At 42.0% G+C, this 22436-nt stretch overlaps 1 protein-coding gene across 1 annotated transcript in view; it reads right to left on the reverse strand.

The window, feature by feature from the left end:
• PLXNC1 (plexin C1) overlaps positions 1-22436 on the reverse strand; it is a 141707-nt gene that overhangs the window by 62739 nt on the left and 56532 nt on the right. The window contains exons 6-9 of the mRNA XM_021687526.1: positions 15507-15660; positions 12172-12259; positions 10004-10106; positions 9758-9859 (exon numbers count right to left, since the gene is read on the reverse strand). Of these exons, the coding sequence (XP_021543201.1) occupies positions 9758-9859; positions 10004-10106; positions 12172-12259; positions 15507-15660 (447 nt within the window). The remainder of the gene's footprint in view (positions 1-9757; positions 9860-10003; positions 10107-12171; positions 12260-15506; positions 15661-22436) is intronic.

Below are 22436 nucleotides of genomic sequence, written 5' to 3' on the forward strand. Positions count from 1 at the left end.
TGGTTTCGGCTCAGGTCATGATCTCAGGGTCATGGGATCGAGCCCCACGTCGGGCTCTGCACTCAGCATAGAGTCTGCTTGGGATTCTCTCTTTCTACCAACCCCCTCCCCCCCGCCCCGCCACTCGTGCTTTCCTTCTCTCTCTCTTTCTCAAATAAATAAATAAAATCTAAAAACAAATCAAGTATTCCACACAGCTAAAAAAAAAAAAAAAAATTACAAATTCTCCTTAAAAGAAAAAGGCCTTTATTTGATGGCAAGAATCACTTTCCCTTTCAAAGATGAGACAATCCTGATTTCTTTCAGTTTTCTTCTACAGATGTTACCGTCTATCGTTTTGATCATTTTGTTGTTCTTCTGTAGACCATTTCCAGCATGTCTGTATTCTTCTACAATATGGTGACCAAAACAGGACAGAAAATTCTGCTTCTGGCCGATATAAAGTACAGCAGATCTTTAGCATGAGAGCATTTCATACTCACACTCTTGACATTTGAAAACAACCTCCAGGGCCAGAGACACAAAACCAGGTGAAATCGGGCTAAGCCATAAATGCCGAATGTATCCGCGTGGAGGATCAAGTCTAGGCGGAAGCCACCGACAGCCCTGGGAGGGCATCAGTCATGCCCAACCCCAGCCTACCACCTGCTTCCTGAAGCAGCCTACTATTCTCCGCTCCGTTATATGTGTGATGCTTATCACGATGGACTTTCGGGGCTGTTCGGGCTGACCCGCCTGCTGAGAGGGAGGTCTGATTCCACTCCTCGGCAAACACAAACACGGGTGCTGTACGGTGGAGCGGCTGCCGTCGCCCATCAGCACTACGGATTGGTTCTGCCGATGGAGGTGAATCCCTCGTTCGTGTCATCACAGCAATGATGTAATGTGACAGAGAGTGGATTTCAGGGGCAGAATTTCTTTTAATCACTCAGTAAAGGACTTTTGCCCCATATTTATAGAATCATGAAGGGTCTGAAAGGGTCACTTTGATTATTCTGTTACACTTGACTGCATTTTATGGGGGGAATTATCTGCAAGCGTGGTACTTGGAATGGGGGGATCAGCGAAGACTGCCAGGTAAATCCCTTGCAGATGTCAAGTGTGTGCCATACAGCTGAAGGCTTGCTCTTCGCCCTGACTCGGTGACAGCCAAGTGAACACGTGTTTACTGAGCATGTACGGGGTCCCTGGAAGAGCCCCACGTGTGTGGGGGACACATGATCTATGCACGCGCCAGAGCAGGAACTGGCCACCTCGTGGCTTTGCCTGTAACAAGCCAAGTCCAGGCCACCGCTTGCGTTGTATGGCCCGTGAAAGAAACGTCAAAAAAGTAACAACATTCCATGACATGCGAAAATACATGAAATCCCGATCTTGGCGCCCACAAATGGAGTGCTTCTGGCCCGCAGCACACCCATTCATGGACGTGTTGCCAGTGGCTGCTAACACCACAGGAGGGCGGAGCCGCGGGGCTCACGAAGCCCAGCCCATTCTCCGTCTGGCTCTTTGTAGGAAAAATGGGCCAACCCCTGCGCAGTAGAAGGCCTCTGCCTCCTTAGGGCGGAAAGAGAGCCTGCGGTTTTGTTTTATGTAAATCCCAGCAAAGACTCACATTTACACCCAAGTCCACTGTGATCCCCACGTTTCTTTCTGGGCAGCCCTTCTGGATTCCTGTACTTAGACTGTAATACCTGTTCCAGAAAGACTCTCGCACACCCCAAGTAAATGCTACTTCTCTACTCTTGGGAGAGGATAAAAAGAACCTTATAACTAATGTAAAAAAAAAAATTTTTAAGGGGGTTATATTTTGCTTCTTAAACGGTTCTATAAACACCATCAGTGGACCCACCACGTTGCCTTATTAACTTTTTATTTCTCCCTGAGCAGAGACAGCCCTGCTACTTCAAAAGGATTTTATTTTTAAACCTTATTGTTTAGAGAAGTATCCATCGACTGTCTAGGATGAAATCCAGCCCTGGTCTATCTCCTGAATGCAGATGCTTCTAGTCTGTTTGCAAAGAGGGTCAAATTAGTTGCCCTTTGTTTGCTTGGAGAACTTCTCTTAATGTTAGTGAGTTAAAGAGCTAGCAAGAGGACCTCATCAAATACACTGTGCAGGTATACAAGAAAAAAAAAAAGAGAGAGGGTAGCTATATGGCTGTACCATATGGCTGCAACAATTCTTAGAACTATAACATTTTCTATTTTTACTGATAAAGGTTTTTAAAAATCCCGTACAGACAGAAGGCAAAGAATGACCTCCCGACAAATGTTTCACACACTTATTTTAGATCTATTTTTATATTTTAATCAAGAGTTAATCTCACAGCCTGGTATGAAGTAGTGGGCCCCCTGAGCTGACACACAGAAGGGGTTAATTTAAAAACAGAATCTACTTTGATACAAAGAGATGCCTTCTTCCAGCCATACAGTAGGATTGTGCCCTCATCTTAGGTCCAAGGATTTCCATGCGCCAAATACCACTGCTGGTAACCTTCACAACCTGTGTTGTTCAGCAATTAACCTCAGAATAGTCCACTTCTTGTCAGTTACGTTTTAAAGACATAAGAGTTCTTTTTAAATGGCTGCCCAATGTTAAATTATTTAATAAAACACTATGAATTCTGGTCGCTCACCAGTTTAAATTACTCCCTATTTTGTGTATGAAAGCACATTAGAAACTGGTTAATTAGGTGATTACAGAACACCCACTTATTTTTATTTTCTTCAAACAAAGTCACTGTAAGATATTGGAAACAGCACAGCCACTAAGAAATAGCTCTCTCTGAAAAGGTCTAAAAGGATCACTTCTGACAGTAAGAGTACTTTTTGTGAAGTCTGACGTCAACACAATTCAAATTACCATGACATTAACAGAGAAAATACTGCTATGATTGAAAAGAATATTGGAAAGAGGTGCATTAGGAAGGCTCCATTTATTAAGACCAAATTGTACTCTATTAATCTGTTTAAAAAAAAAAAATCTGAATATAGCAGAGCTCTCGGTAGGCCTGGACCTGAATCAACGCTCAGTAAAACGTCTCTCAGAGTTTCACTGGTGAAATTAGTTCAAACAGAACTGGATAAAAAGTCACATGAATTCAAAACCAGCTGGAAATCTGAAACCAAAGGACATTAGAGAGATGAAAGGTAGCACAACTAATTAAAGGAAAGTGTCCTGTAGGGCCCTACAGGAGTGAATATTTGGTTCAGAATTATTTAACATCTTTATTAATGACTCAGAAGGACAGAAGTAATGTATTCATGAAATGTAGAAATCGAAAAAAGCAGTGACCAGCAGCGGAAATGGGAAAGCATAAAAGGAGGTGAGATATTGAAAGAAAATACAATCCTGCTGAAGAAAAATAAGAGCACTAGATAGAACAGCATGGTCATGCATCTGATGCTCAGCCCCCAGGTGAATGTTCTCTCATGGGGGCCCCGATATAGACCCCAGGAAACTTGGGATATAACCTCCAATCTCCGGTGGGTCCCAGGACATACCAAGAGTCAGAGTGGCAACTGAGACACACCAGAAGATGACAGACCAAGGTCCTGTGCTAAGAGACCAAGGCTCACTTCTCTGACCTGGGGACTCTAAGGGGAGGCTGACCTGGCCCCAGGCGGGGCTGCCAAGGCCACTCCACAAAGTTGTTACTCTTGGCCACTGAACTTTCCGAGTGTGGCAACTCAGAACTGGCCTGGGTGACTGGGACTCCATGACCAGGGCGAGCGGCTCCACCCCGGCAGGGACCCCTGACTGTAAATTAGACCCAGCCACTCCAAATCCACCCCTCGGCTGAGTTTTGACTTCAGCACAACGCTCTTGCTGCTCCACTCTCCTCCAGGCCTCAGTTTCCCATCTTGGGCCTCTTCTGCTCTCCCTGTCTTGGAGAAGATGCTAGTCTTGCCTGGGTCTGCATCCTCCACTCTCACCATGCCCACCCTCCCCTCTCTGGAGGCTCTGAGGCTACTAATGCACCTGCCCCGGCTGTAGGTCTTCGGCCCACCCACGTTTGTCCACACATGGGACAGGCTGTGCCAGTCTAATGCCACGAGAAGCCAGTGTTAGTTTTCTCCCTTCCAGACTGACTCGTATCAGCAACTCCACATCATTTAATACTGGCTTATATTCACTGAGGTCATACAGTGTAGAGCAGTGGTTAAAACTGTGGGCTCTGGAGTCAGACTGCCTAGGTTCAAAGCCCTTGCTTATCATTTACAACCTACCTGTCCTCTGCAAGCCAACATCTCTTTGCCTGTAAAATGGGGAAAATAGGTCCACTGTGAGGCTTACATAGAGATACTCTGAGCTCAGGACATAGCACAGGCTCAGCAACTAAGGGTCACCATGATTCAGTTTAGTACATTCTGGCATTCCTTCTTTTTTTTTTTTTTTTAAGATTTTTATTTATTTATTTATTTGAGAGAGAGAGAGAGAGAAACAGCATGAGAGGGGGTAGGGTCAGAGGGAGAAGCAGGCTCCCCGCCGAGCCGGGAGCCTGATGTGGGACTCGATCCCGGGACTCCGGGATCATGACCTGAGCCGAAGGCAGTCGCTTAACCGACTGAGCCACCCAGGCGCCCTCTGGCATTCCTTCTTACATCTTCTGTTGTACACACTCAACTGCTTCACGAAAATGAGTTTTACTTCCTCCAAAATATTGTAAGTCCCACAGTGTAAGCTCATGAGGGCACACACTTCGCCCACCTGTCTAGCACACAGTAAGTGCTCAATAAACACATTTTGAATGAACGGATAAATGAATGGTTGCCAGTGCATTCCATGGCACCGAGCCCACTGCTAGGGCCACAGAAGCCACTCAACAAGGTAGATCTTCAACTTAATTTCACTGTTAAAAACAGTCTCCAAAGGAGTCGACTTGGATCACCTGTGAGAAATTAGGATGCACATTCAGAAGTGGTGGAGGATGAGAAGAGGGGGTGTGAGGAAGACAAAGAAAGAACACTGTGAATGTAGGTCCCTCGAGAGCAGGAGACATGGCTTTGTAGGGTGTATTTCCACCCGACCAAGATAAGCAGACGGCGAAGAATAACAAATACGAGAACATCATCATATCAGAGATCTGCACAACCTTTCTGTGCGAACAGGAGAGGGAGAGTGGCCAGTTCTCTCAGCAGGTGGAAGACTGTTAAGAAAAGGAAGAGAGGTGAGCGCAGGGCCACAGGGCCAACCATCTGAGAGAGACTGGCCTCTACAGCTGAAAATACTTCTCACCCAAAGGGCAAACATCGGGTTTTGAGTTCATTTCCCTGTTTTGGTCGTGCCTTTCCTTAATGCAGCCCCCTCCCCGATAAATGACAACACATATTTGTAGCTGGGATAAAGGGATTGGGGATAGGGGCATGAAACAGCATGAGGGCAACCCGCCCAACCCAAGACACCAGAAACTCTGTCTCCTAAGTGCCACATCCTTAGATGAGCAAATTCGCACCTTAAAAGGTAAATGTCTTGAGTAGCATTCTGTGGCTGCTGAAGAACAAACCCCAAGCTCCTCGGCCTGGTGTGTAAGGCCCCCCAGATGCCGGCTACGGGGTCATGTCAGCCCTGTGCCCCAGGATTTCCTGTACCCTTCTGCTCCAGCCAGACTGAATTACTTGGGTCTCCTGGACCTCAGGTATGGATGACCTGGAATTTTCTGGTGACCCACTATCTTTTGCTAATACTAGCCCCTCTGCTCAGAATACCCACTCCTCTGTCTCCATGAGTCTCGTCCCTCAACTGTTGGCTGAAATGCCATCTCTGTCTATCAATCCATCCATCCATCAAAACCTTAACCAACTACACTGATTAAGTGTTTTTAGCTGCCAGGCACTGGGCTTAAATAAACAGGAATGACTAAGCCGAGGCTGCGGGAATAGCCAGGCTCTCTGAGATTGTGTACTTTCTGGTACCTCTCCTATGTTAATATTTTTTATCTTATATTCTTACTTATGTACTCATGTACATGATTCTTGAGACTGTTGGCAAGACATGTGCCGGATTCATTTGTGTCCTCCTCATTGTAGCCACGAAGCTCAATATAATGGCATCAACTAGGTGCTCAATATACACCTGTAGTAAGAATCAACTCCAGCTCAGCATCATGAAGCCTAAAAGCATGTCTGCACCATTCCTATCCCAGCATGTCTGCACCATCCCAGCCCCTGGCATGCAGGAAGCACTCGATACACGGGTGATGTGGGAAGATGCATTGAGGGAGAGCTCTCAGTGCCTTCTCTGCTAGGAAAAGTGTTCAGTACTTCATTCAAGGTCAACACAGGACCCAAACTGGAAACGTGGAGTTACACATCCACATGATACTGAAAGATAGCAGTATACGCCAGAGCATGAGAAACCCCCGCTGTGACCAGTAATACTATACCACTCCCTATGAACTGAAATCAAGATTCTGTTCTGAGCCACATATTTAAAGAAAACATTCCAGTATCAACAAAATACCTTTCTCCAAACTAAGAAGGGTCATTCACACAGCAGCACTGGAGACAGGCCTAGGCTTTTGGTTATGTTCAGCCTTGTCCTGCCCACTTGGTAACCCAGCCAGTTCTTTTAACCACCCAGTGTCAAAGGTCAAAAGGCACAGGAAGACACTAACATAAAAGAAATTTTTAAAAGTCATTGCCTGGACTACCACTCAGCAATAAAAAGGAACACACTATTGATCTGTAAAAGAACTTGGATGAATTTCCAGAGAATTATGTTGAGTTAAAAAGGCCAATCCCAAAAGGGCATGTCTGGATGATTCCATTTATATAGACTCCTTACAATTATAAAATTATAGAAATGGAGAACAGATTAGTAGATGCCAGGGGTCAGAAATGGGGAGTAGGAGGGAGGAGGAAAGGGGGTGTGGTGATAGAGCTGTTCTGTATCTTGACTCTTGTCACTGTCAGTATCTTGGTTGTGATATTGTGTGATCGTTTTGCAAGATGTTACTATTGGGGGAAACTGGGCAAAAGATCTCTCTGTCTTATTTTCTTACAAGTACATGTAATCTACAATTACCTCAAAATAAAAGTTTAACTTTTTCCCAAATAGTCTTGAAAAAGATGAACAAAGTTAAAGGACTCACACTTTCTGATTTCAAAACTTATTACAAAGCTATAGTAACGAAAACAGCGTGATATGGGTATAAAGACAGACATGTAGACCAGTGGAACAGAACAGATAGCCAGAAGTAAACCCTTGCATATCTGGTCAAATGATTTTTGATAAGGGTGCCAAGGCCATTAAATGGGAAAAGGAGAGTCTTTTCAACAAGTGATGTTGGGAAAACTGGATATCCACATGGAAAAGAATGAAGCTGGACCCTTACTTTATGCCATATATGAAGATTAACTCAAAATGGACTAAAGATCTAAATATAAAACTGTTAGAAGAAAACATGGGTGAAAAGCTTCATGACATTGGATTTGGCAATGATTTCTTGGATAGGACAACCAAAGCACAGGCAACAAAAGAAAAAAAAAAAAAAGAAAAACTGGACTTCATCAAAGTTAAGAATTTCTGTGCATCAAAGGATACAATCAACAGATTGAAAAGGCAACCTATGGAATGGGAGAAAATATTTGCAAATCATGTATCTGATAAGGGGTTGATATCCAGAATATATAAAGAACTATAAATCAACAACAACAAACAACAACCTGATTAAAAAATGGGCAAAGGACTTGAATAGACATTTCTCCAAAGAAGACACACAAAGGGCCAACAAGCACAATAAAAGATGCTCAATATCACTAATCTTTAGGGAAAAGAAACTCAAATCCATAATGAAATACTACCTTACACCCACTTAGGATGGCTACCATAAAGACAACCACAAAAATAACAAGAGTTGGAAGGATGTGGAGAAATTGGGATGCTTGTCCAGTGTTGGTGGGAATGTAACATGGCAGGACACTATGAAAAACAGCATGACATTCCCCCCCAAATTAAAAACAGGATTACAATATGATTTGGCAATTCCCCTTTTGGATATATACCCACAAGGATTGAAAACAGGGTCCTCAAGAGATATCTGTACACCCATGTTTATAGTAGCATTATTTACAATAGGCAAAAGGTAGAAGCAACCCAAGTGTCCATCCACAGATGAACGGATAAACAAAATGTAGTATGTGCATATAGTGGAATATTTTTCAGCCTTCAAGAGGGAGGAAATTGTGTTCCATGCTAATAATATGGATGAACCTTGAGGACATTATGTTAAATGAAATAAGTCAATCACAAAAAGACAATTCCTATATGATTCCACTTAGATGAAGTACCTAGTGTAACCAAATTCATAGAGACAGGAAGTAGAATGGTGGTTGCCAGGGACTGGCAGGGAGGGGAGGGGATAGAAAACGGGAAGTTATTTTTTAATGGGTACAAAGTTTCAGTTTTGCAAGATGAAATGTGTTCTGGAGATGGAATGTGGTGATGGTTGCACAACAGCGTGCATGTCCTTAACACTTCTGACCCGTACGTTTAGAAGTGGCAAAGGTGGTGAATTTTGTTAGGTGTACCTTACTAAAATTGAAAAGAAACAACTAAAACAACAACAAAAGAGAAATTTGATTATTTTAAAAAGCCACTGCCTCCTTGATCCAAATACCTGTCATTATGTCTTAGTTTTATAAGCTAAGGGAAGAGAAGAGTACTAGCCCATCCCTTAATAAAACCTCAAAGACTTCAAATCTGGAGATATCGGCCCACCAAGCCTTTCTAATGCCTTTAATTAACTTCATAATCCATTCTGATTCACATTTCCTCTGCCTGTTAGTTATTCACCTAAAGTTACTATCAACTTTTCAGGAGCGATGAAAAATGTGCTACTGATCCATATTGGCACTTGACCTTAAATACCAGCAAATGGATAAATCAAAACCATAGATTAATCATGAAATAGAAAACAGAGACTTTTTTTAGAAAAAGAAATGTTGTGTTTTAATTTGTCTGCTCCTGCTCGACCTCCAGATTAATAAGAGCAAGAACCTATCCTTTCTTGTTTGTCACCACATAGTACATGCTCAATTAACTCCCAGTGGCTCGGTGGAGCCAGCCAACTCCCAGCACAGCCACTATTCTTTGCCCAGGACCTTTAGGTTGTCATATCCTTTCTTTTCAAACATGTCTGTTGGTTGAACTTGGTGATGTGCTATGAAGAAAATCAGAGGAATTTCCAAGGAAATTTCATAGAAAATATTTTTTCATGAAGAAAATTTTGGGGAAATGGAGAGTTAAAATAAATAAATAAATAAATAAATATCTCATAAGACACAACGCTTTGCTTTGGCACTGTTAACTATGGGTCAGATCACCTCTACAAAGTAAAGAGAGGCAATCTGAAGGAGTTTGTATCCTTTGCATAGACTCCCCTCAGCCCACGTAACCCCCAGGAATGCCATTGCAAGGCGAGGTTCAAACTGAAATCCCCTCAGTGCCGGGTGCTATCTGCTTCCTTCTAACTCCTCCAGAGTTGAGCCGTGAAGTCACCTTGAAAATTTTACTCCTACTGGAACGATATCATTTTTCATAATTACCAAATTTTAATTTCTTTTATGTGAGTGTGCAGCCTTTCATGTATTGAGCCAATTAAATGAAACTTGGTTAAAAATCAAAGGTAAAAAAGGGAATTTTGGTAGAAAGTAAAACAAGGAATTTTTAAAAGGAACCCAAAGTAGGAGGAGTTGTTATTGTCATTTAAAAGGGGAATTTTTTTCCATTATGAGTCCAAAACCAGGGTCTGACCTGCAAGCCCTGATGGGTCCTATTACTCTTATTCTCCATGAATCTTCCTCCTCCTGCTGTCTTGGGTGGTGTCCGTTTCTCAACAGCAACCTGACAGTGTTCCTGAAATGAAGAACAGCCCTTCAACAACATCTAAACAGATGGGAAATTTAGAGCTTGAAACAAACACAAAAGACAGACTGGGACTGGGTGGCCACAAACATTTATTTTTGGTAAAACCTTATAATAACAAAAATGGTACTTTACCTGGTTTTGCTTGTAATCAGAAGGGTCACAAGCTCTGAAGGGGTGGATACACCTTCTCTCACTTTTACACCAAGCACAGCCAGTTCCAATACATACTGGGCATCTGGCAAAACGGAAAACCAACTTAATGCCTGCATTTTTAGGAAAATGTTCATATCCTAGAATTTCCCTCTGTGATGTGGTGTGCAAGCAATTAAAAGAAGATGGGAAAACAACAACAACCACCACCAAAGCCCTGGACAGACTGATGAACCCAGGGGAGAGAGGACAGTCCTCTGAGGCTGGGGCTAGAGCACCGAATTTGTGCCCTGCTCTGGGCAGCCCCTGGGGCTGATGGACTGTCATCATACCTGCAGGGCTGTTGCCATGGAAACCGGAAGCTGGGGTCACCTGCCGAGCTGGTAGATAACAGGAACCCACCGGCTCTGTTTCTGAATCGGGTTCTGCTATTTGTCTACCCTCAGGGAAGTTTCCCTCTGGAGACTGACCTCCCCGTCTCCACCCGTGGATCAGCATGCCCTCCCTCTCTGGACTAGTAACACCCCTCAACTGCCTGGAAGAGGTGAGACCAAAAGTATGGCCTGGCAAGTAGAGGGAAGGGGGCGCCACTGTTTGCTTTTTAATCAAATTAAGGAAGAACTGTGTCTACTAATCAAATAACCTATCACGTGAGGATAACAGCGGAGGACTTGAAAACTTGTCATAGGAAAATCGGAGTTGAAGGAACAATAGAAACAGAAACTGAGGTTGGTCTGGAAACACAGCCATGGGAGGTCAGCCTGGGACAGCAAGAGGGCCAGTGCAGGGAGCGGGGACACCGCTCGTATTTTAGAGTCTTCAAGAAATGCCAAAGCATTCTGTGACTCGGATCTAGAGAAAACTGCAGCTTTGATGGGAGGAGGAAACGCAGGCTCACTGAAGTGTTTATCCAGCCACCTAAGTGAGCTAGAAGCAGGCTTGTGATCTGCATTTGATGCCCCTCCGGTGTGAGTCCTGTACTGAGTGCTTTACTAAGGGAAGTAAGTACTCAAGGACAGGGCACACTCACCCTCTGGGGAGCTGTGTGTCTGAGCAGCTGGTTCGTAATTACCTAGTTGTGGGACCCAGGGCCAAGTCACTTCCTTCCGCCTGGCCTCTACACTGGGGAGGGAGGACCTGCTTTATGTTTCAGCTCTCTTTGAGCTATAAAATTCTTTGTAACTCTCCCCCTTTTTTCCTATTTCCACAGACTTCCGAGGCTTTCTGTATCAAGTTTGGTTTCTTCTCCCTCCCAAAATACATCCAGTTTATTAGAAATAACTGAATTTGATCCCTTTTTAAGAGTGCCACAGTGGTGAAGACAGGGTCCAGGGGCTTCTGTTCGGCTAGCGGTAGAGGGGCCCTCCAACTCAGTTTCAAGCCTGAATTCATTTTCCCCCTAGCAACAGTGGTTCTCAGGCCAGGCCAAATGAAACTCGCATTCGATACCCACAGAGTTGGTCAATCAAACGACTGAATGAACTATAGAATCACTAATAATACAGCTTCCCATTGTTTCCATGGGAACCTCCAACCCATCTTTCAACTGGAAAATCAGGAATCTGAGAAACACGTTTCCTCCCTGTCTTCTCTCTGCTTTAGAAGCAAGGAGTGCGGTGTGGCCCTAACTCAGGGGGGTACGTAGCCCAACATGGCCAAAGGTGGTACAAAAAGGTTGGCGGGGGTAGAGGGGTGGGTTGGGTGGGAATTAACATGTTCCTTCGATGGAAGAGATTTCATCTTCTCCTTCTCCTTGATGATTTCCCTTGCCTCATGCTCACACCCTCTCCCTTGACTCAAATTCCCAAAGACGTTCTGATCAGGGGAGAACATAACAGCCACCCCCCCCCCACCCCCCGCTGTACTCACTTGAAGGCATCTCTTGGTCTGGGGAAAACGTATTTCCCTATTGGTAGGAACACTTAAGCACAGCTGTTTGTTCCTTAGCTGCTGCACCTTACTTATTAGGGCTTGAACGAGCCAGCTTATTAGCTCAGGGGCCCTCCTATCTCCCGTTAGGCCATGCTCCAAAAGGCCCTTTAGAAAGTTCTACTCCACAAAAGAGTTCTTTAAGGAGGAAATGGAGGCATAAAGCAAAGAAATAAATTAAAACCAATGAAAGAATATTTAAATTGCAAATAAAATCTTACTCTCTTAATGACGAGCAGTTGGTAAAGTTGAATCTTTTTGATAAATGCCAAGAACCGACGGAGAATGTCACGTTGACAACCAAAACATCTGGAGCAAAGGGGAAAAAAATGTCATTTACGATGGAGTCCCGCTATCGTCAAGCAAAGCTGTAAATGCAAAAAATAAATATTTTTGCCTCCTTTGCACAGAGGGTGGGGGTGTCCCAGCTGCTGGCATGTGGTTCGTTCCGGGGGGCCGTTCGCGTCAGGCAGCCGAAGTGCAAGCACAAGCCTCCAAACAGACCCAGGCCCACCTCGCCGTTCCAAGCCTCCCATGGATAATCACTACGAAAAAGCCATTTTACAGCCCATTTACATCTCATACTCTCCCCGGGATCACTATCTCAGCTTGTAATTGGCCACAGCATAAGAATAAAACAAGTCACCGAGCAAGAACTGCCTAGAACATGATAACCAGAATGTTGGAGACAAAAATCCTGTAGCTTCAGCAAAATCCACACTGCCGATATTTGCCTAACAGACTCTAAGTGTGCTTCCCATGGGCTGGGTTCCATGATCCTCTTGGAGTCAACTGTTGCCAAATCTATGATAAAAAGTTTTCTTATTTGCTTTGGAAAACATACTCACTGGGTAGAAACCCCTCAAAAGAATAAAGTAACAAGAAAGATAAAAACCGTGCTCAATCAGCATTAGAAAAATGTCATTGTTCCTGTATGTCCTCAACTTCTATATTCTATCCGAGGTGATTCCCAATCCCAGGAGTGTATCAGAATCACTTGAGAAGCTGATGAAAACAGATCCCAGAGCCACGTGCCTCGATATCCTGACTTAACACACCTGGAGAGCCTCTGGGACTCTGTGGTGGGCAACGTGCCCCATGATATGATCGTATGCAGCCGGGGCTGGATACAGAGCCTGGAGCGGTCCCCTCGAAGCCCACTGTGTCCAGGGACTGGTGCTCCTTGGTGAGGTTTTCAGTGTCATCCATTTGGGAGGATACTGTCTTCCTTTTATGAGTTAATGGAGACAGAGGATGAGACTTTAAAAATGAAAGGCTTCACTTAGCCAAATAAGAAGTTGGCATAAGTTTGTTGGCACCCTTTCCTTTTCTATAGTGAAATTTTATTAGTGTGTGATTCCCAAAGTCTGAGAACCCTTAACTTAAGATACTTCTCTACAGTGAAAAAATTCATTCTGAAAGCCGGGATACCACATACAACTCTGCTCACATAAAGTGGTTACATACGAAAGGATAACCCTCAACTGTAAAGACAAGGAGGTCTGAGGGCTGGCGTGACCTCTCAGCAAGAGCATTGGCACAGCCGCTCATAAATGTTAGGAGAACGGACATACAGACAGGAAGCACAGAGAGACTCCCAGGGAAAGTACACTTCAGTGGAATCTACAATGTTCAGTGATGAACACCAGGAAAATTTGTACTTTTCTTCATGTCAGCCATGCACAAAACACTACTGGGAAATATCACAAGGAAACAAATATATTTGATCTCTGCTCTGGCAGCATTTACAGTGATTCTGCAAGAGATAAAATGGCTTAGGTGGAAAAGCCCAACAATGACAGGACTCAAGGAAACAGCCCATGAGTGGTTTGAGTTCCATGTAGCACCTGGCTACGCAGATGGGGGTGCCTGTGGGGACTGTGGGGGGTGCCCGAAGAGCTTGGACCGTTATGAAGGAAGTGATGCTTCCTCCATGGTTTCAAAGCAGAAGGGCAACAGGATTTAATGAAAGGGGTGAGGGCACGGACAGAGGTTTGGCAATGACCACCGGCTGGCTGAATGCACGAGGTGGGATGGGAGTTTGTTTGCTGGCTCAGAATATGCAAGGCATTCCAAGAAAAGGGCAGGCAGAGGTCGGATGCAATGGATGGAGGCTCTAAACACGACCAAAGGGCTTTACAAGGTGATCTCAAATACTTGAAAAACAGATTTTATACATGAGTAAGATCTGCATTATAATGAGCAAATTAACTAACTAGAAGCCCATCACAAAGGCTGCATAGGGTAAACAAAGAAAAGTGGAGAACTGAAATCATTTTCCAAGCTATTTGATCCCAAACAGTCACCAAGAGCCCAGGGGCTGAGAGGCATTTTTTAAGCTTGGGTCTCTGGCCTGGTGCTCTAAATTCCCTTTGGAGAGGTTTGGGATGAACTGAGTAACACCAGTTCTCACCGCAAAACTCAGGTCCATCATGATTTTCCCCCTTTTTAGGAGGCCTGCACCAATCTTGTGACCCTACTTCTAGTCTTTCTCTCCCACAGGGATTCCTGAATCCTCAGTGTGTCCACCATAACTCATAACCATCCAGATTCTCTGAAATCTGCCTACTTCTCTCCATCCCTGTCTCTGCACCCGCTCTCACAATCACCCCCCACCAGGATCACCCCAACAGCTTTCCTTCTATCTGATTTTTCACAGCGCACTCCTTTCCTTTTCTAGCCATCCTCCACCTGCAGCCATTCATTCATTCATTCATTCATTCAACAAAAATTTATTGATTGTAAATGGCTCTTTACACCAGATACTCTGTGCCTTCTTTGGTATCTATTGCTTTCCATCTGTCCCTACCCCATTTGCCTGAACCATATAGAACCTCTTATGGCTTTTCAAACAAAGCTTTTTTCTCTCTTTCTAGCCATCACACTAGTTGGTCTCTGCCTGGAATGCTCCTCCCCCTTTTCTTTGGCTCCACTCTATTCATCTTCTAGGAAGTTTTCCTCATCCCCTCAGCCACCTCCCAGGTTCGGTTAGGTGCCCCTTTCCTCTACTTCCCATGGCTTTCTATGCATTTACATGCTTCATTGTAACAAGTCATCTACTTGTCTCTACCCCAAGAAGCTATAAATACTGCGAGCAAGAACCAGGTCTGTCTTTTTTGGTCACTGTATCCCTAGCACCTAGCACAGTGCCCAACACATAGTAGATATTCAATAAACACTTTCTTTCTGAATGAATGCAATGATCTTAAGATGATAGAACATTAGCTGTTCTATTTTCTCATCTCATCAAGGGCATTCCCAGCTTTTCTGATCTCTGAATTATCTGAACCCTTTGGGTTGGGGAAGCCCAATGATCTCTAGCTTTACCCCACTGTCGTCTCGAGCATCCCCTCCTCTGTCATTCTCCACTCACACGTAAGAGTGGGATGCTGGAGTCCTGGGAGGAGGGAGAGCAGGAGGTAGGCAGAGACTGAATCTATAGGGTGGGACTATACAGACTCCCTCACATTCAACTCGCTTCCTGGGCCATCTGGACTCAGGAGGTTCTCCTGCCTTCTTCACTTTCAAACAAAAAACTAGCAAAGAGTCCGCCTACCTTTGTAGGTCGCTCTGGTAGGGATGCTGCACGTGCAGGTCTTGCTTGGCGGACTTTTAACCCTGCAGAGCTCCCTGCCTGTGTCCAGGTTCTTCACCACACACTCCCACTCCGAGCGTCTGGTAGGGAAGCTTCCCACCACAGTGACTGTAGTCTGTGTGGGAAAGAAGAAGATTCAGGAACCATGTCATTGTTTTGGTACCCTCTCCATCCATCCTCGAGCCTTAAGTGAACTCACCCTTTGACATGCCAGAGAAGGAGAACTTCTCAGACTGCTGATGTAAAGAAAGAGATGTTTTGACTACTTGATTTGCCCTTTTGTGAATCACATATTCATATTCTTGGACCATTTTTCTGCTCTGTATTTTTCTTATCAGTTTTTAAGAGCGCTCTGTATAGATATTAATCCTTATCTGTCATATTTCTGACACATATTTTCTCCTAATCTGTTTGTCTTGCAACTTGTATGTGTGGTATCTTTTACCCCACACAATGTGTTTTTATGTCGTCATGTTTTTGCATTGGTTATAAATCCCAAACTTTAGCTTATAGACAAATACAAAATTGTGATCTTTGTTTTGTTTTTTAAACTTCTATCTGTAATCTATCTGGAATTTATATTTATGTATAAGGGTCCAACTTTATTTTTGTCCAGATGACTAATCAGCTATGTCATAACCATTTACTTAAAAAATACCTTCCTTTTCCCACTGAACTGAAATACCGCTTTTGTCATATATTAAGTTACCATGTATCTGGAATCTAAGTCTGAATTCTGCTCTGTTCCAATTATCTATTGATTTACTTCTATTCCAATGTCAAGCTTTTACTACTGTGATTTTAAATATATTTAACATCTGAAAAGGCAAACTCTATCTTTATTTTCATAATCTTCTTAGCATCTCCTAGACATTGCTCTTCCATATAAATTTTAAGATTATCTTACCCAAATGGGGTGAGGAGACCATGAGTTTAATTGCAATTGTATTATATATGCATTAGTTTTAGGAGATCTTATATATTTGTGATATTAAGTATTCGCATCCAAACACATGATTTTTTTTTTTTTCATCTGTTTCTGTTTGGGCCGGGGTTTATTTAAGAAGATGTACATTCACTTCCCAGGTGCTAAGATACATTTTTCATTTCTTTATTTCTTACTGGTACTGTTATTAGATTATAGTTTTAAAGAAGGTGACCTATGAAGTCTGCTTAAAATTAAGGTTTTGTTTGTGGGCAAACATACGATTGGAGTTCTGGAGTGGGAGGCTGTGTGTGTACACAACTGGACACCAAGAGAAAATCTTGAAATCTCCCCTAAAGCAACTTTTTCCCAAATGAATTATCTAAAGAAACAAGGCAGCCAGTTCTCATGTTGAAAGAGGGAAATTATCCCACCACAAAAAAGGAAATGCAATGTGATGGGATAGAGGTGTTAGCTAATGTTATGGTGGTAATCACATGGCAATATAGCAATGTATCAAACCAACCCATTGTGCATCTTAAACTTACACAATGTTCGATGTGATTGTATTTCAGTTAAAAAAAGAAAATGAAGGTTAGAAAAAAAAGGAAACTAAAAGAATTAATATGCCAATGGTCGACCCCTTTGGCGGCAGGTGCACGAAGGGTATCTGGTGGGAAGGTGGGCTAAGCATTAGGAAGATGGGAGCAGAGGAAGTGGTAACCTGCCAACTATGATGAAGAGCTATAGTCCCAGACAACCTGGGAGGTGTCCATCTTCTGTTATACATCTGACTTCAACCCAGACTTTTCAAATGGCCAGCCTCCAACTCTGTTGTCTCTTGTCCTCAAATCAGCTTGCTATGTCTAATCTAGTCCTGGGGTCAGTTCCATCTTTCCATTTTCAAAACATTCTGTTTCTCAGCCATAAATCTTGCCGGAGAAGGCAAGTTCTTATAATCCAGCTTTAACTGAAGTCCAACCATCTGTAGCAGACTTGAGCATAGCAACAAAGCCCAAACTGCTCCCACTAACTCACCTCCAACAAATGGCTGAGCTCTCATTCACACTGCCTTCTTTGACCCAGCACTTATAACTGCACATACATCTCAGCACACGATCACATATTATCCTGTGTACATACAGGTCTTAAATTTATTTCATTACTCAAACACTACAATAACAGAATCAGAATTTTTTTTTGAAATCCTTTTTTCACCAGTTTTAAATTTTCCATATGTCCTTCCAGTTCTCACATAGCTTTTACGTAACTGTAATCATTGCATTTATTTGTTCCCTATTTATCAAGCTCTTAACATGTGCCGAGTGCTGTGCAAGGTGTTAAATGCTTTAGTGAACCAAATAGCTATGGTCCCTGCCCTCAAAGAGCTTATAGTCTAGCAGAAACATGGGGATGTCACCTTTTGGAAACTGGAGGCCATACAGTATGAAGAGATCTTCAAGAGGGGATAGAAGCCTGGACTAGGATGGTACCGTAGAGACAGAAAGAACTGACAGATTCAGGATACCCTTTAGAAGTAGCATGGGGTGAGACCAGAAGTAGGGCATGTTGATATGGAGAATTTTGGTAAGAAAAATGGATGGATGGAAGTACTGTCTACTGAAATGTGACACAGAGGGAGAGGTAGACTTTGGGTGGAAAAATGCAAGATTTCAATTTTGGTTGTGTTTAGTTCAAGATACTTGTGTAATAATCAAGAGATAGGTCAAGTTGGATATGGGCCCGGAACTCAGAGGAGCAATCTGGGCTAGAGATAAAGGAGACATGAACACAGAGATGAGATATAAAACAAGGGAGTAGGTAAAATGGTCTATAGACAAACTGGGGACTAAAGACAAGAAGAGCCTAAACTGGGTCTAAAACAACTCCAGTATTTAGAGTCAGGGAGAGATGTAGCCAGCAAGGGAGGCTGAGGCATGGCCAGAGAGAAGGAAGTAAGCCTGGACAGGGTGTGCCAAGGGAGGGAGGGCGACGGGAGAGGGGGTTTCAAGAACGCAGACAACAGACCAAGTAAGAGGAGGACTTACAGTGTCTGCTGGAATGGATACGAGGTGTTTGCTAGTGACCTCAGCAAGAACAGTTACAGGGGAACCCTGGGGCAGAAGCCAGGTTGGAGTTGATCTGAAAATAGCAAGTTTTTTCAAGTGCAGTGGAAGGAGAGTGTAGCCAGGGAGCCGAAGGTATTTTTGTGTGGGTATGGGTTCCAGGCAAGTATAGATAAAAAGCTGACGCCTTGGCTTAATAAATCCAACCTGGGAATCCTTACCAGGTTCTTCAACTTAGAATATAGTTCCTTCTCCAACTAAGCTGGATAGAGAGGGAGTGAAGACACAAAGAATCAGATGAGATAGAAAGTTTGAGTGTCAATTAGCTAGTCATGTCCACGGCGCCAGAGAGCTTGCTGCATAACATTCTAGCAGGTAGCAGACCTTATTTTACTTAACCATTCTGCTTATTGCCAAACGGTTTTTTTATTTCTAGGTTTCTCAGTCTACAAAGCTACTGAAGTGGCATCTGCATGCTTACAGTTTTGCTTCTTTCAAGTTACTTCTTCAGAATTCAAAGATTAGTGGAATTAGTGTTTCAGATAGAATGAATTTACTTATGACTTTTGAAACAGAACATCAAATCGCTCTCCAAAAAAATCGCTCTGTGCTAATTGGCATTGCCAATGCCAGGTGTTAGCATATTCTTTTCACTTTAATTTGTATTTATTAGATAATTAGTGAACTGAACATATTCCACTAACTATGTCTAACTCTCTAAACCTCCTCTTGTGAGAATGTATGCTTTTGCCCACTCTTTGGTGTCCTGCTATTTCTCTTTTCAATTTCTCCTGGTTTTAATATCTTGCAATGAATATCTTTCCTGTTGCAAATGTTTTCCTGAATTGTGCTGTAGTTATCTTTTTTGTTGTATATTTTTAAATGTCAAGTATATGAATATTTTTCCTTTGTTATTACATACTACATTGGTTCAGAGCTAAGAAAATTATATTTCCAATTATCTGGTACCTATTTCTATTTTCTCTTTTTACGTGTTAGCTTTTTATTATTTCTTAATCAGCTTAAATTTTTGTATTTAATGTAAAATGTGAATTAAGTTATGTTTCCATATTGTAAGTCTGTTATCTCAGCACCTTTTATGAAATAATTTTGTTTCCTCTTATTTTATGATATCTGATCTTTACAATTTTTACATTTCTTTCTGAGCTTTTAGCCTATTTCCATGATCTACCTTCTTACTTTTAAATGGAATCATGGATTGAGTTATTGTCACTATCTACAAGTTTATAATCATATGGAAATGGTCTAGCTTAAATACATTTCTGTTTTTTCAAAATACATTTTGGATATTCTTGACCAGTTCACATTATTCCAGCTGATTTTAAATTACTTTTAAGAAAAAGTCTATTCAAATCTTCACTGGGATGACATGCAATCTAGAAAATAGGTTGAGGAAGAAATGACATTTTTATGGTATCTTCCTGCCCAGAAATGTAGTATGTATCTGGATATATTCAAGATGTTTTTCCTACCTTCCAAGAAAATACTTTGTGTGTTCTTATTTTTATTTTTATTTTTATTTATGCTTATGTTTCTAATTGGTAAGGTTTCCCTATCATGAGTTATAAACAGCCTCAATAGACCACTGCCCCACTAATTACTGTTAGAAAGAATTGCTTAGGGCGCCTGGGTGGCTCAGTTGGTTAAGCGACTGCCTTCGGCTCAGGTCATGATCCCGGAGTCCTGGGATCGAGTCCCACATCGGGCTCCCGGCTCGGCGGAGAGCCTGCTTCTCCCTCTGACCCTATCCCCTCTCATGCTGTTTCTCTCTCTCTCTCTCAAATAAATAAATAAAATCTTTAAAAAAAGAAAGAATTGCTTAAAGCAAGCTATTGCATAGCCCAAATTACTATTTGTGGTAGCTGTCTTTAACATGTATCTTCTAGTAAAAGTGATTTTAAAATATAGGGTATACACCTCACCCTTTAAGTTTATGCCTGAGTGTTTGATTGTTTTTAATGAATGGGATCTTTTATTAATTGACCTCAACTCCTTTAGCTCACCTAACGTTATTGATACTTGAATGTTTACTGAACATTTAGCACTTTTACTTCTAATTTGAATAGTTTTAAAAGCTAATATATTTAGATTTGGAAGATACACAACCACTTAAGATGAGCAAATAGTGATATTTTTTAATCTATTCCTTTCCCATAGTTATTTATATTACTTGTCTCTTGTATTACTGCACTAGACACAACTTTAAAAACAATGCCAGTTATACCAGTGATGGTGGAATTCCTTGTTTTCATTCTGATTTGTAAAAGAATGTTTCTAGTGTCTCTGCCTTAAGAGTCCTGCTGTTTGTAGGAAATACTTCTATTTCTGTCTTTTCTGTTTTTATCAGTATTAGCCATTTTCACTGATTGTCACAATCTCTTTATAAGTATACAAACAATTTTGCATAATGCAAAAATGGGATGTCACACATCCTTTTTTTGTGTTGGTGTATATGAGAATTTCATTTTTCTTCTTTTTTTTTTTTCCTACCTATCTCAGCCTTCCCTCTTACCACATCATCAGTCACACCATCAGGAGAGCCCATGTTTACGACCTAGTAAGAATTCTCTCATATTTTTCTTCATGCGCAAATAATTATATAGAGACATAAACATATACAGTAGATCATGCTATATCAATAGCATATCATATATGCTATATATATCAATAGCATATATTGAGTTTTCGATCAATACAAGATCATGCTACACATACTTTTCTGCATCTTGCTGTTTTTGCTCAACAAAACCTCACGAAATCCCTCCAAGCCAACTGGAATTGTTCCAATTATTTCTTGTTAATGACGATTCTGTAATGAGGATGAGGATATACAATCTTCTAATTGTTTGGCGTAAAGAGATGATGATTCTTGGAAGCAGAGGCTCTGCATTATATCAGGGTCTTTCTGTACTCAGAAAGTTACTAGAATGTTACTAGGCATATGACGGGCAGGTAGCCAACACTCTTTGACCCGAGCTATAGACTGCCATCTCTGTAGATCAGGGTCAGATATTATTTAAATCAACAAAGATCTGGAACTTTCAGGTAAGTCACAGATGACCATAAGAGTAGGAAATATTTTGAAACAATATGACTAAGAGATGGCATCACATGTTTTATCAACGTTATCAAAATAATCAGTCTAAAGTTGGCTTCAAAGATTACTAAATTCTTATCTCCTTTACCTTGAGAGTGACGGTAGCTGGAGAGCGAGGTAATGGTTGTGTGGGAAGGTTCTACAGGGATTTGGGTAAACCACAGTGGGACTCAGGGTAGAGAAGAAAGCACTAGTGGTTGTTTGGGTGGTAAATATTTTTTGCAACGTTCCAAACTAGATAGAAATGGTGATTAATTTATACAAGTGAACCCAAAGACTGGTAAGCAAATTGTGTAGACAGCATCTTTCATATAATGAACAAGTTACTTTCTCTTACTACATTTAGCTGAAGTATCACCCTTAAAATTTTCAAAATGATTAAAAAAAAATCTTGGGTAATCTTAACCATTTATCAGAGTCCTGGGTATATTCAAACATCATGATATTTCTTTTTTATCATTCTCTATCAGCACCAAAGTTAGCTATTTTTCAGACTCATAAAAGAAAAATTTGACCACACCTATGCTGAGATACCTAAGCCTCTTCTTCACACATTTTTTTCACTCTGACTCAGGGCTGGTGGAGGTTTGGATGAAGGCTTTGAAAGTTCTTTCTTCACCGCCTCCCCCCTCAACCTGCCGGAACACAATAGAAAGTGACAACAGCCAAATAACTTTAAATCCTTACGTTCTGATCAGTTATGACTTGAAAGCTTTATTCTTTTATTATTTATCGCTCATTAAATGCTCTGGCTCTCCTTTATTAAATGTTAAATCATCTTA

The sequence above is a fragment of the Neomonachus schauinslandi genome, chromosome 5 (genome assembly GCF_002201575.2).
Source record: "Neomonachus schauinslandi chromosome 5, ASM220157v2, whole genome shotgun sequence".
Taxonomy (NCBI): domain Eukaryota; kingdom Metazoa; phylum Chordata; class Mammalia; order Carnivora; family Phocidae; genus Neomonachus; species Neomonachus schauinslandi.